The following is a 16,396-nucleotide window of genomic DNA, read 5'->3' on the forward strand; positions in this document are numbered from 1 at the left end:
ATATAATTTTGGTTTTTGGTGATGTTCAGTAGAACTTAGAAACATGTATTTAAAGTTGTTGATTCTATGGTTAAAGTTAAGAATATTATAATTAAAGTTAGCCCTGTTATTGTTATACTTCCTCCGTCCCGGAATACTTGACCTGTTTTCCTTATCGGGTCGTCCCTTAATACTTGACCTGTTTCTAAAAATGGAAATATTCTAACAATATTATATTATTTCTCACTCCACCCCTATTAACCCACCTACCCCCTACTCCATACAAAAAATAATTAAAAATTCAACCCCTACTCTCCTCCAACCCCACCTCTTAACCCACCTTCCACTAACTACATTAAAATAATACCCCACTATCAACTACTACCTATTAAATTAAATAAGTCAATTCAAGTCCCTTAAACTTTGTGCCGGTCAAACCGGGTCCAGTATTCCGGGACGGAGGGAGTAGTTAAGATCAACTTTAAGTATAATATTGGTTTTTGGTGATGTTCAGTTTCTGAAGTTAAAGTTTAGGATAATTTAGTTAAAGTTGAGGGTTCTTAAGTTAAAGTTTAGGATTCTGTTGTTAAAGTTTAAGCATCTGAAGTTGAAGTTTTGGAGTCTGAAGTTATAATTAAGGTTTATGAACTTAAAGTTTAAGATTTTAAAGTTAAAGTTTAGGCATTTGAAGTTAAAGTTAAGGAATCTAAAGTTAAAGTTTAGGATTCTGAAACATGTATTTAAAGTTGTTGATTCTATGCTTAAAGTTAAGATTATCATAATTAAAGTTAGCCCTGTTATTGAAATAGTTAAGAAAATTTAATATTAGTTTATCTAACTTTTATTACAAAAAGGGTAACTTTAAGTACAAAACTCTCAACTTTAAGTATAATATTGGTTTTTGGTATATTACTTCAATTCTTCATTGTACGTTAAGTATCCATGTCAGACCCTCGACACTCCGACATGGTTTCAAACACTTTGAAACTTTATTTTCAACTTAAATCCGAAAAAAATTCACAATTTAGCTAGGTTAGACACTTGGACACGTATCCAAGTCAGTCCAAGTAACATGGGTTTTGGCGATGTTTAGAAAAAGTTACGTAACATATTAGAAGTTGTTAATTTTATGCTAAAAGTTAAGCAAATATACCTCAACTTTTACTGTATCAAGCCTGACTTTTAATATATAAATCTCAACTTTTACATTTTTGAACAAAAGACAGATTAAAAGATATATACACTTCAGAGAAATATTATACTTCACTAAATTTTAATGTATATATTCAAACTTTCAATGTAAAAACAAACTTTTACTAAGTTCTCAAGTCTAGTCAACTTTAACTTCAGAATCTTAAACTTTAACTTCATAAACCTTAACTTTAACTTTAATAAAAAATTAAATTCTATTTTTGATAAGAAACATTAAAAGAATCAAAATAATCTCAAATTTGGAGTTATTGTTCCAAAGTCTGCTGTTGGAGGCGCTGCAGTTTTTCCCTTCTTCTTTTTGACAAACGATCCTCGTGGTCTTTTATTCCTTCCTTTTGTTGTGCAACGTTCAGGATCCAACACCATAGGAGGTTCAGTTGCTGTGTTTGTTGCAGGTTCAGAACTTGTTGCTTGTTGTACACTTGTATCACTTGTTGTTGTTGCATGAGTACCTACAAACATTTAACATACTGTATCATAACTTTTACTTATAAAACCCAAACTTTAACATATAAAACCCTAACTTTTACTTATAAAATTGTAACTTTTACATATTTTCCTTTTTAAGAAAATGTGAGTTCCAATCTGTTTTTATTTCACACATTATAGTTTTTTTGTTTTAAAGTTGTAGTTCTGTAGGTTAAAGTTATGAAATTTATTCTAAAGTTAAGACAGACTTTCGTCATCTCTAACTTAACTTTAACAGTGAATATCTAAACTTTTACCAAAAAAGAATTAACTTTTACCTGCTGGTGCTGAGTTTGTTTCATATGATGTTGTTGCATTTATTTCAGGTGCTGTTGTTGCACTTGTTTCAGGTGCTGCTGTTGCACTTGTTTATGTGGTTGAAGCGTCGTCAGTGTTTGAAACATTTAATGACGCTAGAAGTTCATCAACCAGAGACACACTAGCGGCATAACCATCCTCCATAAGGGTTCTTGTCTCCTCATTTGACTGGCTTTTCAAGATAAGGTTGTAGTATTTCCTAGCCATGGTTTGGCGCCAAGGTGTGTACTGCACCTCTTCTGGTTTTTCATTTTCTAATTTGTTCCAAACTGATGACTTGGCAGATTTTGTCTACCTCTTTTTGATGTACTGTTCTGGAATCCGGTTAACCGAATGAAGGTGCAATATCCTAATGCAGTGGTAGCACAACCATCCTGAAGCTTCAAAGTTTTTACACGTACATGATACTGTTTGGCTCTCGTGGATGTATGTTACTCTCTGTGCAGACCAAGGTTCTTCATCAATGGACACAGCATATAACTCAGTATTTTCTGCATTAGTAGTAACATGTTTTAAAGTTAGGAAAATCAATATAAAAGTTAGCCCTGGTGTACTTCAAGTTATGAAACTTAATTTTTCAGGTTACATAACTTTTAAAACAAAAAACCTAACTTTAACTTCAGAATTCTAAACTTTAACTTCAGATGCCTAAACTTTAACTTCAAAATCTTAACGTTTAAAACAAAAAACCTAACTTTAACTTTTTACTTAAAGTTATGAAAATATGTATAAAAGTTAGCCCTGGTGAAGTAAAAGTTAATAAACTTTATATTTCAGTTTATCAACTTTTAATAAAAAAGGCATAACTTTTACAGTAAAAAGACTAACTTTATAATTTTTCAAAAATGGAAACTTTAAAATCTGATATTTACCTTGTTTCCAAATTAATTTTGCTGTTGTTGCAATTGAATATCCAAATTCCTCCTCAAAGTCTCTGAATAGTGACAACGTGTAAACTTCTGATGCATGTTTCAGCAATCCAGATAGTGGTAAAGCCGAGGATGGAACCGATTTACTACAAGAGAATTCAGCTTGCTTTTTCTGTACTTCTCCAATGCTGTATTGTACCTTTGAACAATCTATAGAAATCAGTTAAACTTGTTGTTCTGTTTGCTCTAAATCCGATGGCGTGATTAGTGCTTTCACTTCGTTGTGAAGACAAAATCCCAGCTGAAAAGAAGTCTTTGCTTAGCGCAGGGCACCATTTTTCTCTCAAATCGTATACATTTGTAAACCACTCTTCCCCTATCAGCTCATATTGTTGCAGCATTGATCTCCAATTGGTTTCAAATTCAACTACTGTGACACACTTATACAAGCAATAGTTGAATGTCTTCTTAAAAGTTGGATCTCGTTTCAATGCCCCAAATCTGGTAATAGCATTCTGATGCAAATGCCATACACATAATCTGTGTCTTGAATCTGGAAAGACCTGCATATACAACCCAATCTTAAAAGTTGAGATTTTTGAAGTTAAAGTTAAGAATATTGAAGTTAAAGTTAAGAATTTTAAAGTTAAAGTTAAGGATTCTAAAGTTAAAGTTAAGTATTCTAAATTTAAACTTTAGGATTCTAAAATTAAAGTTAAGATTTCTAAATTTAAAGTTAAGGATTCTGAACTTAAAGTTAAAGATTTTGAAGTTAAAGTTAAGGACTATGGACATAAAGTTGAGGAGTATGAAGTTAAAGTTAAGGACTCTGAAAAGGATAAATCTTGGATTTTTACCTGATTGATGGCATTGTTCATTGCTGCATCTTGATCTGTAAAGATTGATATTGGACTTTTTCCTCCCATTGACTTTTTGAAAGTTTGTAGAAGCCACACAAACGACTCAATCTTTTCATCTCCTATGAATGCACAACCAAACATGCAATTGTTCCAGTGGTTGTTTATTCCAACTATTGGAGCACAAATTAGGTTATACTTGTTTGTTCTATAGGTTGTGTCACAAACCACTATATCTCCAAAAATTCCATAGTCTTCCATCATCATAGAGTCCCTCCAAAACAAACTCCTCAATTTGCCTTTTTCATCCAATCTAAATCTAAAAAATAAGTTTGGGTCACCTTCAAGCTCTAAATACATTATGTCAGTTACTGCTTGTGCATCACCTCCTTCTATTTGCTTCATTTTTAACCTCGTGCAGTAATTTAGATGGTCTTTCTTCGAGTGTCCTAAATTTTCTTCACCTCCAGCTTCAATTGCCATGTAGTTAAAGGAAGCCGTGGATGACAGACCTGTCAGTTGAGTATAAAAGAATGTAAATAAAATAATAGTTTAGGCAAAATGTTTAACTCTACTCAACTTTTACTTCTTCGGACCTGACTTTTAGTACAATAAGGCTAACTTTAACTTTTAAAACTTTAATTGTCAATAACTTAACTTTAACACCTTATAGTTAATTTTCTGTGTTAAAGTTGTTGTTATTTAGGTTAAAGTTAAGGAAATTGTTGTCAAAGTTAAAGACAGTCTTCATTCTACTCTAACCTAACTTTTACTTTAAAAAGCTTAACTTTAACTTTTAAAACTTTAATTGTCATTAACTTAACTTTAACACCTTATAGTTAATTTCTGTGTTAAAGTTGTTGTTATGTAGGTTAAAGTTAAGGAAATTGTTGTCAAAGTTAAAGACAGTTCTCATTCTACTCTAACCTAACTTTTACTTTAAAAAGCTTAACTTTAACTGAGATGAGTGTGACTTTTATATTTCCAACTTTTTTCATCTTAGAAGGTGATTGCAGTAACAAAAGGATGAGTATCAAAACAATAACTTTTACACAGAACATAAAAGTTTAACTATCAAAATGTAACTATTACCAGATTTTTGCATAGTTTCAATTGCCTCCCTCTTCTCTTCCGTTATTTGCCTTTCAGATCTATGCAAGTAGTGCCATTGACTTCTAGTTAAATCATGGTTGTGAATTATCACGTGATTAACAACCTCATATCTGCCTCCAGAATTCATTTTCACTCTCAAGCAAGCCCTACATTGAGTTCTCGTGATCGAAACTTGCCTTGGTTTTCTCTCTTTTTTGGGCACTACAGGAACAACTGTTTGCACTTTTTTCTTTTTGTTCTTTCCATTGTTTGTTACTCCTGCCGCTGAACAAACATATGTCTTTTCAAGCACGATTCTTGTCCCAACTTTGAATCTCGTGTTTCCTTTCCTTATGGAAAATCCAACCTCACTAGCATGTTTTTCGTAGAAACCTATAAGTTCCTCCACTGTTTCGGCAGTGTATCCCATCAGTGTTCCAACAATATCTTGATCCGGTTCTGTTATTGCAATTACTAAAAATCAGCAGAAATTTTTATTATTAAACCCTAACTTTTACGCATAATAATATAACTTTTATTAAAACAAGGCCAACATTTACTGAAACAAGTTTAACTTCTATGCATATAACTTTAACTTTTACTAAAACAGGGCTAACTTTTACTAAAACAAGGCTAACCTTTACTAAAATAAGCCTAACTTTTACGCATAAAACTGTAACTTTTACAACAATAAGGGTAACTTTTACTAAAATAAGTCTAACTTTTATGGATAACACTATAACTTTTACTAAAACAAGCCTTATATCTATTTAAACAAGGCTAACTTTTATGCATGAAACTATAACTTTTATGCATAAAACCACAACTGTAAATTCTTTATTAAAATCATGTTAAAAATCTAAGCAAATATTCTAAACTTTACATTTTACATACTTAACTTTTACTCTGAAAACCTCAACTTTAACTTTGATATCTGTAACTTTTTCAAACACCTATTTTTCAGCCAAACCAACACATTTACATAACTTTTACAGGAATATCTCTAACTTTTTCATTCATAACTATAACTTTAACTTTGAACGTATAAACTATAACTTTTATGCATAACTATAACTTTACATTTTACATACTTCACTTTTACTCTGAAAACCTCAACTTTAACTTTGATATCTGTAACTTTTTCAAACACCAATACTTCAGGCAAACCAACACATTTACATAACTTTAACAGGAATATCCCTAACTTTTACATTTATAACCATAACTTTAACTTCAAACATATAATTAATTATTCATACCTTCAGAATCAGAAATAATATGTTGTTCTTCAGCTTCCATTGCCTCCTCTTCTTCACGTTCCTGTGCCAAAGCATTGTTTTCGATGAAATTGTTGAGAACGTCCTCCATGGTTGCATCTTGAATATCAGGTTCAACAGGAACTTGAATTCTTTGAGTGGATTGAATCACACTCCTAATTAGGTTTTCCATTATATATCGATTTCACAATTTCGATCTCCTTGCTGCATTGTTCTTCCTCTTCTTCAGTTTCGATTTCAATGTTGATCGTTTTTGTTCTTTTTTCTTCCTTCCTTCTGCGTCCTTCTTCCTTCTTCAATGTCGATCGATTTCAATGCCGATCGTTTTTGTTCTTCCTTCTTCCTTCCTTCTCTTTCTGCGTTTTTTTTCTCTCTCCTTTTCTGCGATATTTTCTGCGCGTTTTCTCTCTCCTCTTTCTTTCTTTCTTTGCGTGATTTTTTTCTTCTTTCTTTCCGTGATTTTCTGCGCGTTCACACGTGTGACAACTTGGTACACATTAATATTAATGTGCACCTGTTGCACACAAGACCTTTTGAATTTCATTTAGGGGGGAAACAGTCTGATTTTAGGGGGGGGGGGGAAGATTTGGTGAATACCGCCATTGTCTCTTGCATAAGAGGGACTTTTTTTGCCCTAATTCCTCCCAATTTTTGCCGCCCAACTTTTCATTTAATAAAAAAAAAAAAATTATTGAAATTTTTTCGTGATAAACTCCATTACCACTACAATGTGAAGTCTTCTAAGGTAACATTTTCTTCAGAATAAATAATGTATTTGCTTGTTCATATTTTACACTAGTATATGCAAATCAAATTCATTCAGTTTACCTCACCTTCTAAATTTAAGTTTCTAATGTTAACAACCAAATCATCTTATTTTTTTTCACTACATTAGGTTAAGTTTCGATGAAGTTTTTAGTAATTGTCTTAATGTTTTATATATGGTTGATTGACCAAAAAGATTTTGTGCACGCTTTGGGCGGAGTTTACTATGTTCGTTCTGTGTTCTTGAGTATTTGATTATGCCTAACATATATGTATTCAACTAAATAATAGGTAAAATATCATTGTATGATGTATTAGTATTATATAATTTATTTGGTATCAGTATTCAATTAATAATAATTTCACTGTTTATATAAACCATTAAATTAAGTATGTGCTTTAATATATTAGTATATTATGGTGTATAGAAATATTAATAGTAAAGCAATCATGTTTTTCGCAGAATTATGGTTTCAATCGACCTTGATGTTACTTCTTCTGAAGTAGTGGGAGGTAGTGACTTACAAATTATATCCCCTACCGCCCCTGCTGTAGGTATGGTATTTGATTCGGGACTAGAGTTTCAGAGTTTTGTCATCACTACACATTTAAGGAAGGCTTTGAGTTGTTTGTTAAAAGGGATACTCTTAGGCAGGATTATAAGGATAAAGGAGTAAGTAAAAACGGTATTGGTGAACTAGAGGCGAAGCCACATATGATGCAACTCATAAGATTAAAGTGTAAGAAGGGTGGTGCGAAAGCTAGTGTCGAGTCTAATGTCACGGGTTGTAAAATGTTTGTCTACGGTTCATTTAAAAAGGGTGAATTTACGATAGTAAATTGCAATTTGAAACATAATCATCCTCTTAGTCCTGAATGCAGTCGAATGGTGGTTAATTATAGGAGCATAGATAAAAGTACTTTTGAGAGAGCTATGATTAATGATAGGGGGGGTTAGTGATGTGGGTAAAACTACCCCACCTACGTGGCATCAACGTCACGCAACACGTGGCACCCAATCACTGGTCAGCTGCATATCTTGGCTGCCACCCAAGAATCAGCCTATGCTGATGAAAGAGTCCCTTTTGAGGCCCATGGCCCATAAGGAATGTTGTGATAATGACACATGTCATTATCTAATGAACTAGCCAATCATGTGACATGATTCTAGGGTTTTCCCCTAAAAGGGGGAGACTATAAATACCTCCAATTGCCAAGAAATGGACACACAATTCTAGATAGAGAAACATTCTACTACTTACCTTTAATGCTTTACGTTCATTGATTACATTTTCCTAAAAACCCGTGTCTTACTTAAGCATCGGAGGGAATATTCCTTCGGGAATATTCTTCTTTTGTAGGTACGCCGCCGACGTGGACTGGACTCGACACTACGTGGAACCTGATACCTCCTCGTCATCATCCAAAGGAAAAACTCCCACAACATTTGGCGCCGTCTGTGGGGAGGTAAGGTAACATGGTAGACGTCCAGCACTTCGGAGACGGGCCCATCAGTCGAAACGAAAACGATGAAACTGCAATCAATGGTGATCGTCCTCCTCGAGGGAGGGACGACAGAAGCAATCCGTCTGTAGGACAAGGTGGCCGTCCTGAACCTCCTCCTGAGCCGCAACTTGAGCAGGTTCAAGTAGACGATGAGACGGGTCAACCTTTGCTTCCTCCAGGCGGCCATTTGAGAGCTGATGCCGACACAGTTATGGAAGAAAACCTTTGCCGGTGTCTGCTGGGCAGCTTAAAGATATCCTCGCTGGATTCAAGGCGCAGATGGACACTCTACAAGATGAGATCAAAATTATCTGTTCTCAGTCTCAGGGGACGGGAATACCATTCTTTAATGGACTCACTCGGTCTAATGTCTGGCGGCAAGACCAAGCACGAAATGACGATCATGACAGACGCGTTGATAGAACCAGAACTTCCTTCCAGCCCATAGCTCCGCGTCGGGTTCTACCAACGTTTCGGCCTGAACCTGAACCGTCTAGAAGAGTACTGATCATTCAGCTGGATAGGCCACAAGAAACTGAGCTGTCAGATACTGGTTCCACTCCCGTCATGCAGGATTCACCCCTCGCTGCCCCTTCGCACCGTCTCACCAGGACTCATGTCAGCCGTGCGGACAACGAGCGGCGTAGGACATCCCAGAATAGGAGGCAGGATCCCATATGCCATATTCAGCAGGGAGTGGCCGGCATTATCCTTGATTACACCACTCCATTCTGTACTGATATCATGAACGCTCCCAAGGAGCCTAAAGTGAAGCCGCCAGCTATTGACGCCTATGACGGCACGTCTGACCCTGATGTGCATCTCTTTGCCTATCGGCACCATATGTATGTCCAAGGAACCACCGATGCAACCTGGTGCAAATACTTCCCGTCCACTCTGAAGGGAGTTGCCTCAAAATGGTTCGAGAAGTTGCCCGCGGGAACGATCAATACTTATGCGGAGTTAGAGATGTTGTTTTCTGCAAGATTTATGGCTTATAAGGAGGAGAAGAAGACGAGCATGCATTTGGGCCGAATACAGCAAGGGAAAGATGAGTCCTTGCGAAGCTATGTTCGACGTTTCAATTTGGAGTCTGGACAGATTCCAGACTTACCTGACGGTGTGGCCTTTGATAATTTCTTCAGGGGACTTAAGAAGGGGTCTTTTAAGTTTGACTTGGTTAAGAAAAGTGTTAGAACTATGGCAGACGCTCTAGATGAGGCCGAGTCCTTCATTCATGCCACTGAAATCTGCTCCGTCCCGAAAGAGTCTAAGGGAACAGAGACCACTGACCATCCGCAGCGAAAGGACAAATCGGACAAGAAGACCAGCCGTCCTAATGGAACATGGGCCATTGAAAAGAGAGGTTATCAGGCGATTCAGTCTCAAGGACTGAAGAGAGGACGTCCCTATGATAAAGAAAGATTCGAATACAACACTGACCTGTACACAATACTGCTGGATGTCAGCGATAGATATGAGATTGACCGTCCATTTCCCATGAAGTCTCCGGTGGAAACTAGGGACAACTCTCTTTATTGTAAGTTCCACTGTGATGTAGGACACGAAACAAAAGATTGCAAGAGTTTGCGGAGGGCTCTTGATGGGTTAGCTGCCAAAGGGTTCTTGAAGTCGTATCTCAGTTCAAGTGCAGGAGGAAGTGGTAAGAAATTCTACAAGAAAAGCAAGTCCCCGTCATACCGCCGTGACGGCAATGATACTGATCCAGAAATTGTGACCGCCATTTCTGGGGGTCTGGCCGCTGGTGGCCCAACAATGAGAGGTCAAAAGGACTATGCAAGCCGATTGGGACAGGTCATGTTGTCTGGAAAAGCCCCAATGGACCACTTCCCTAAAGTGGAGATTTGTGAATCAGACAGGGGCAAGATCGTCACTCCACACGACGATCCCCTGGTTATTGATTTGAAGGTAGCAAACCTCAAGGTAAGGCGCATATTAGTAGATACGGGGAGTTCGTCTGACATTATCAGCACAGCTTGTCTAAATCGTCTTGAGCATGACCCCAAGACCATTGAAAAGATACATTACCCGATCATTGGATTCGGAGGCGGCATAATTCATCCCCAAGGGATAATCACTTTGCCCCTACGGGTGGGAAGTCGGCATCAGAGCAGGAACCTGAACGTCCGATTTCTAATTGTGAAAGACCTCACAGCCTATAATATCATATTAGGGCGTCCAACTTTAAACCAGGCCAAAGCGGTGGTCGTCACTCATCTTATGCTTATGAAATATGTTTGCGATAAAGGCCAGGTCGGCACTATTCATGGTGATCAACAGCTAGCAAGAGACTGTTATCTCACTATGCTAAGCCCCGAGGCTTGGGGAAAAACCGACGAAGCACGAACAAGCTCTAAAAGAAAGCTAGATGAGATAGAGGAGAACGTCAAGAAAGAAACCTTCACCATTACCACTACGCACATGGAAGCCAGACGACCTGAGCCGGTTGGTGGGCATTATGAAATCATCCTCGATGAATCACGTCCAGATAGGACGGTACCAGTAGGGGTCTCTCCTGACGACCAGCTTGGGGCACAATTGGTCACTCTCCTGAGAGAATTCCAAGAAATTTTTGCCTTTGCTGTGGAAGAAATGCCGGGCATCGATCCAAGCATAACCGTCCACAAACTCAATGTAGATGAGTCTTTAAAACCTGTTTGTCAGAAGAAGAGAAATCATGGGGAAGCAAGAAACAAAGCCGCAGCGGAAGAAGTTCGGAAGTTGTTAGAGGCTGGGTTCATTCGGCCAAGTCAATATCCAGATTGGGTGGCAAACGTAGTGTTGGTGCCAAAACCCAACAAATCCTGGAGAATGTGTGTGGATTATACAGATTTAAACAAGGCTTGCCCAAAAGACAGCTTCCCTTTGCCCAAGATAGACCGGCTGGTAGATTCAACGGCAGGTCATGCTTTGATGTCCTTCATGGATGCATACTCGGGTTTTCACCAAATTCCCTTGTGGCCAGATGATCAAGAGAAAACGTCATTTGTTACTGAGCAAGGCCTGTATTGCTACAAAGTAATGCCGTTCGGCTTAAAGTATGCGCCGGCCACATTTCAACGTCTGGTCAACACTGTCTTCTCTGGTCAGTTAGGGCGCAATATTGAAGCCTACATTGATGATATGATAGTAAAAAGCAAGCAACGTGAAGAACACTTGGCTGACCTAAGAGAAACTTTTGAGACGCTCCGAAAATACCAGATGAGGTTGAATCCAAAGAAGTGTGTTTTTGGAGTGACGGCTGGAAAGTTCTTGGGATTCCTCATTGATGAAAGGGGAATCGAGGCCAATCCTGACAAAGTACAAGCAGTAATAGATATGACGTCGCCAAAATCAGTCAAGGAAGTCCAACGCCTGACGGGATGTCTAGCAGCCCTAGGGCGGTTTTTATCGAGGGCAGGTGACAAGTGTCATTACTTCTTCGGCACAATCAAGAAAAAGAGCAAATTTGAATGGACTGAGGCGGCAGAAACTGCCTTCGTCCGATTAAAGGAACACCTCCACACCTTACCTCGGCCTGTCAGTCCTCTCCAGGGGGAAACTTTGTATGTATATTTGGCCATTTCCGAGTGGTCCTTGAGTGCTGTCTTGCTGACTGAAAGGGAAGGAGTGCAACTCCCCGTCTATTTTGTGAGCCATGTCCTGCAGAACGCTGAATTAAGATATTCCCCAATTGAGAAGTTCGCACTTGCGCTGTTTATGGCCAGCAAGAAGTTGCGCCCTTATTTTCTGGCACACAAATTAATGGTATACACAGACCAACCCTTGAAACAACCCCTTACTAAGCTAGACGCTGCTGGGCGAATGCTGAAATGGGCAATTGAGCTAAATGCATTTGATATCTCATATGAGCCTCGAAAAGCTATCAAGGGACAAGCATTTGATGATTTTATTGCAGAAATGACGAGGCTGAATTTTGAAAAGAATGTGGCGACTCGCTGGACAGTCTATGTAGATGGCTCGTCAACCCAGAACGGGTGTGGAGCCGGCATAATATGTCAGTCTCCTGAAGGAGACAAGTATGAATATGCCATGAGATTCAACTTCCAAACGTCCAACAATGAAGCAGAATATGAGGCTTTATTAGCCGGTATAAAAATGTGCAAAGCCGCTGGAGCTCAAGAGATACTTGCCTTCTCTGACTCTCAGCTCATTGTGAGCCAAGTGAATGGGGACTATGAGGCAAGGGACCCTAATATGATCAAATATATGCAGGCTGTGCATCAAGAAGTAGAACATCTAAAGAGCTTTGAAGCTAAGCAGATTCCCAGAACGGAGAACAATCAGGCCGATGCCCTGTCGAAACTAGCTAGCTCGGCTTCCTGTGATACTCCGCGTCACGTGTTTTGGGAAGTAAAGGATAAGCGAAGTATTGAACAGGAATTGTGCGCTCCTATAGTAGCTGTCCTGGATCGGTCGTCAACATGGATGGACCCTATCATTGCTTACAAAATGGACGGTACGCTTCCAGACGATTCAAGTTTGGCTGCCAAAATACAAAAAAAGAGTTCTTGGTTTGAATGGTGGAATGGAGTTTTGTACAAAAAGTCATTTTCCAGACCTCTCCTGCGGTGCGTCACTCCCGAGAAAGGAAAGGAAATTCTAGACGATTTGCACCAAGGATTATGTAGTTCCCACATTGGAGGACGAGCCCTAGCAGAGAAAGCTTTGCGAACTGGTTATTATTGGCCCACTTTGAGAGAAGACGCCCTAATCATGGTGCAAAAATGTGACAAGTGCCAACGGTTTGCTCATCTCATCCACAGGCCGGCCCACCCACTCACTCCTATTATGAGTCCCATTCCGTTTGCCAAGTGGGGGATGGATCTGTTAGGGCCGTATACAGCGGCCCCTGGAGGCCGGCGTTATGTGATAGTTGCTGTTGATTACTTCACCAAGTGGGTTGAAGCAGAAGCTCTCAAAAACATAAAGACAAGTGATGTGAGGGCGTTTATTTGGAAAAATATCATGACTCGCTTTGGAATACCACAAGCTATCGTCTTTGATAATGGGCCTCAGTTTGAAACGCCTAAACTGAAGGAGTGGTTAGCAGATCACGGCATACACAGCTGTTTTGCCTCAGTAGGACGACCTCAAGCCAATGGCCAAGTCGAAGCATTTAACAAAATCATCTCCGAAGGGATAAAGAAGAAACTAGATGAGGCCAAGGGTCTGTGGGCTGACGAGCTGCCAAACGTCTTGTGGTCCATCCGCACCACTGCCAAAAACTCAACCGGCGAAACCCCATTCTTGCTAGCCTATGGTGCAGAGGCCGTGTTGCCCATAGAAATGTGTGAACCTACACTAAGAGTCATGTTATATGACGAGAATGCCAACTGGGAAATGATGAAGCTGGCCCTTGATTTCTTACCTGAAGTGAGAGGAAATGCAGCGTTGAGGCAACAACTGTACAAGATAAGGATGGCAAGGGAATACAACAAGAAAGTCTCTAAAAGAGTGCTCAAGGTAGACGACTTTGTTCTCCGAAAAATGGAGTCTGTGGGACGAGCCAATGAACTGGGTAAACTGACGCCCACTTGGGAAGGACCCTATGAGATCTATGACGAAGTCAGAGATGGAACTTATCGTATTCAGGACATGCAGGGATGGCCTATTTTACGCACCTGGAATGCAGACAATCTCAAAAAATACTTTTTCTAGGGTTTATTCTGACTATCTTTTATGAAAGAATCTGTGGTCTAGACAACAGTCGCTAATGGTCCTAATGGAGCAGTAGTCTCTCTTGTAACCGGCTAAATTTGCCTTACAAAGTATAAATAATACTACTCTTGTTTCGTCCTATTTATTACTCTCTACTAATCTAACATATGCATGCAAAAAGCCTAATCGAATAAGGGGCCTAAGAAGTGGCCCCAGATTAGCACAACATTTACAAGCCTAATCGTTTGAAGCCTAAGAAGTGGCCCAGATTAGCATCAACATAGGCTGATCACCTATTAATTTGTAAAAACCGTTCCCGAAAACACGAGCGTCTTAATTTTCTAAGGCAAACAGGTTCATTCCTATATGCCGCGGCAACAAACATGCCGCTTCACATTGACGACGGGGGCAAAACCCCCACTTAAGTCATACGCCGCGGCATCAAACATGCCGCGCCCAATTTGCGACGGGGGCAAACCCCCACATAATTCAAATGCTGCGGCATCAAACATGCCGCGCTCAATTTGTGACGGGGCCAATCCCCTCGTCTTTTGTTGCTTTTTCAGAAAACACGACTATTATCAAAGGCCAGTAGGTTCATTCCTATATGCCGCGGCAACAAACATGCCGCTTCACATTGACGACGAGGGCAAAACCCCCACTTAAGTCATACGCCGCGGCATCAAACATGTCGCGCCCAATTTGTGACGGGGGCAAACCCCATACAATTTGTCGTTTTCTTAGAACAACGAATATTTTTCTAAGGCAAGTAGGATTACTCCTACATGCCGAAACAAAAAGTAACCCCACTGTGAGAAAGCCGCACAATAATCCCCATACCCAAGTTCAGCGGCAATCATACTGATTGATTGACTTGCGTCAATCAATCAACTAAAATAAACTTGGGCATGGGAGTTTGATCTAGAGACTTGCAAACACCTGCTCTGGGGCATAAAATGGACGGCTAATCATACAAGGCATAAATAACAGAGAAGGCGTTTATAAGTCCCAAAACTGAAAAAGATAATATAAAAAGGTGACGAATCACCACTGGTTCGCGCTCAAAACGGCGCCAAATTCAAACAAAAAATTAAAATAAAAATTATCCAGACAAACGCACTAGGCGTTAAAACAGAATTAAAAATTATTCATTACAGACGCTCTAGGCGCCATAAAAATTGTGATTTTGATAAGGGGGAGTGGAGTTAGGACCCAGCAGGACGAGCGGCGGCAGAATGAGCGGAAGTCGACGTGCCCACACCATCTGGACCGTCGACAGCAGGCTTTGAGGTTGGCTGAGCTGAAATCTCCTCCTCCTGAGCCGGTGAGTTCACCTCCTCACTTTCGGCGTCGGAATCCTCGAAAACGGGAGGAGGAAGACCTTGTCTCTCGGCCTCAATAATTGCACCCTGCTTTTGAATTTGCCGCTCAAACCAGGCAAATGAGAAGTCCTCCATGCAGGCGTCCTAGGCTCGGCGAGTTCTCTCTCTCACCTCCTCCGCGGCCAACTTGGCCTCGGCCTTCACCTGAGAAACCTCGGCCTGAGAAGCCGAGACCATCTCTTCAAGACTGGCCACTTGCTGGCGCAAGCTTGCAGCTTCCTTCACCTTGGCCTCGGCCTCCTGGAGGAACGACTGGGTAGAAAGTGCTTCGGCATTCAGGGTCTCAATAGCTAGAACTTGTTCATTAATCTTGACCAAGCACTGCTTCTTGTCACTCCTCAGGACGGCCAGCTCCTTACTCTGAGCTTCAATGGTCTCCTGCATCTCCAGCCGAACCTTCTCTACCGTCGCCATGGCATAGTCACCAGCATTGGTGGCCTTATGCACCTGCCGCTGAAGCTGACTGGTGACGTCAGCTCGCCAGCGCTTAAAGCCCTCGGCCTTAATAAGCAGCTGCGAGAAAAATACAAGTAAGAAGGAATAAAATTGCTAAGTAAAAGGATGAAGAAGAAAGTAAGACGCTTACATCCAAAAGAACCGCCTGCATAGCCCCAAACTGGGCATCTGCCGCCGGAGGGAATTGGTCCACATATTCCTTCGGCACGACCTTAATCACTGAAGATATGATCTTAGCCTTATCTCGGGATGAGAAATGCCGAGACGGAGGAATATTGCGGACCTCCTCGTCCAAAGCTGCCTGCCGGCCAAAAGCTGTACGAAAGAAAGGCAAGAGTATTACACTAGTCCTTAACCCAGAAAACAACTAAGCCTAGAAGGATACTGAGCATACCTGGATCGTCACCACCTCACGGAGGAGGACGAGGCGCTTCTGGGGCTTGGGCTGCCTGAGCCGTTGGGTGATCATCCTCGCCGTCAAGGATCTCAACCGGCGTAGGAGACACAGCCCTCCTGCTGGGACCAGCTCCTCC

At 40.2% G+C, this 16,396-nt stretch overlaps 1 protein-coding gene across 1 annotated transcript; it reads right to left on the reverse strand.

Annotated features, from left to right (window-relative positions):
* Positions 1-1,413: 1,413 nt before the first annotated feature.
* On the reverse strand, positions 1,414-6,244 carry LOC110785221 (protein FAR1-RELATED SEQUENCE 5-like). Its single transcript, XM_056835947.1, has 9 exons — positions 6,055-6,244; positions 5,898-5,950; positions 5,679-5,748; positions 4,796-5,269; positions 3,704-4,215; positions 3,025-3,409; positions 2,850-2,936; positions 2,379-2,468; positions 1,414-1,643 (listed from the first exon to the last, which is right to left on the reverse strand). The coding sequence occupies exons 1-9, from the start codon at positions 6,242-6,244 to the stop codon at positions 1,414-1,416; spliced, it is 2,091 nt and encodes a 696-aa protein (XP_056691925.1).
* Between the last annotated feature and the right edge of the window lie 10,152 nt (positions 6,245-16,396).

The sequence above is a fragment of the Spinacia oleracea genome, chromosome 2 (genome assembly GCF_020520425.1).
Source record: "Spinacia oleracea cultivar Varoflay chromosome 2, BTI_SOV_V1, whole genome shotgun sequence".
NCBI classification, from domain to species: domain Eukaryota; kingdom Viridiplantae; phylum Streptophyta; class Magnoliopsida; order Caryophyllales; family Amaranthaceae; genus Spinacia; species Spinacia oleracea.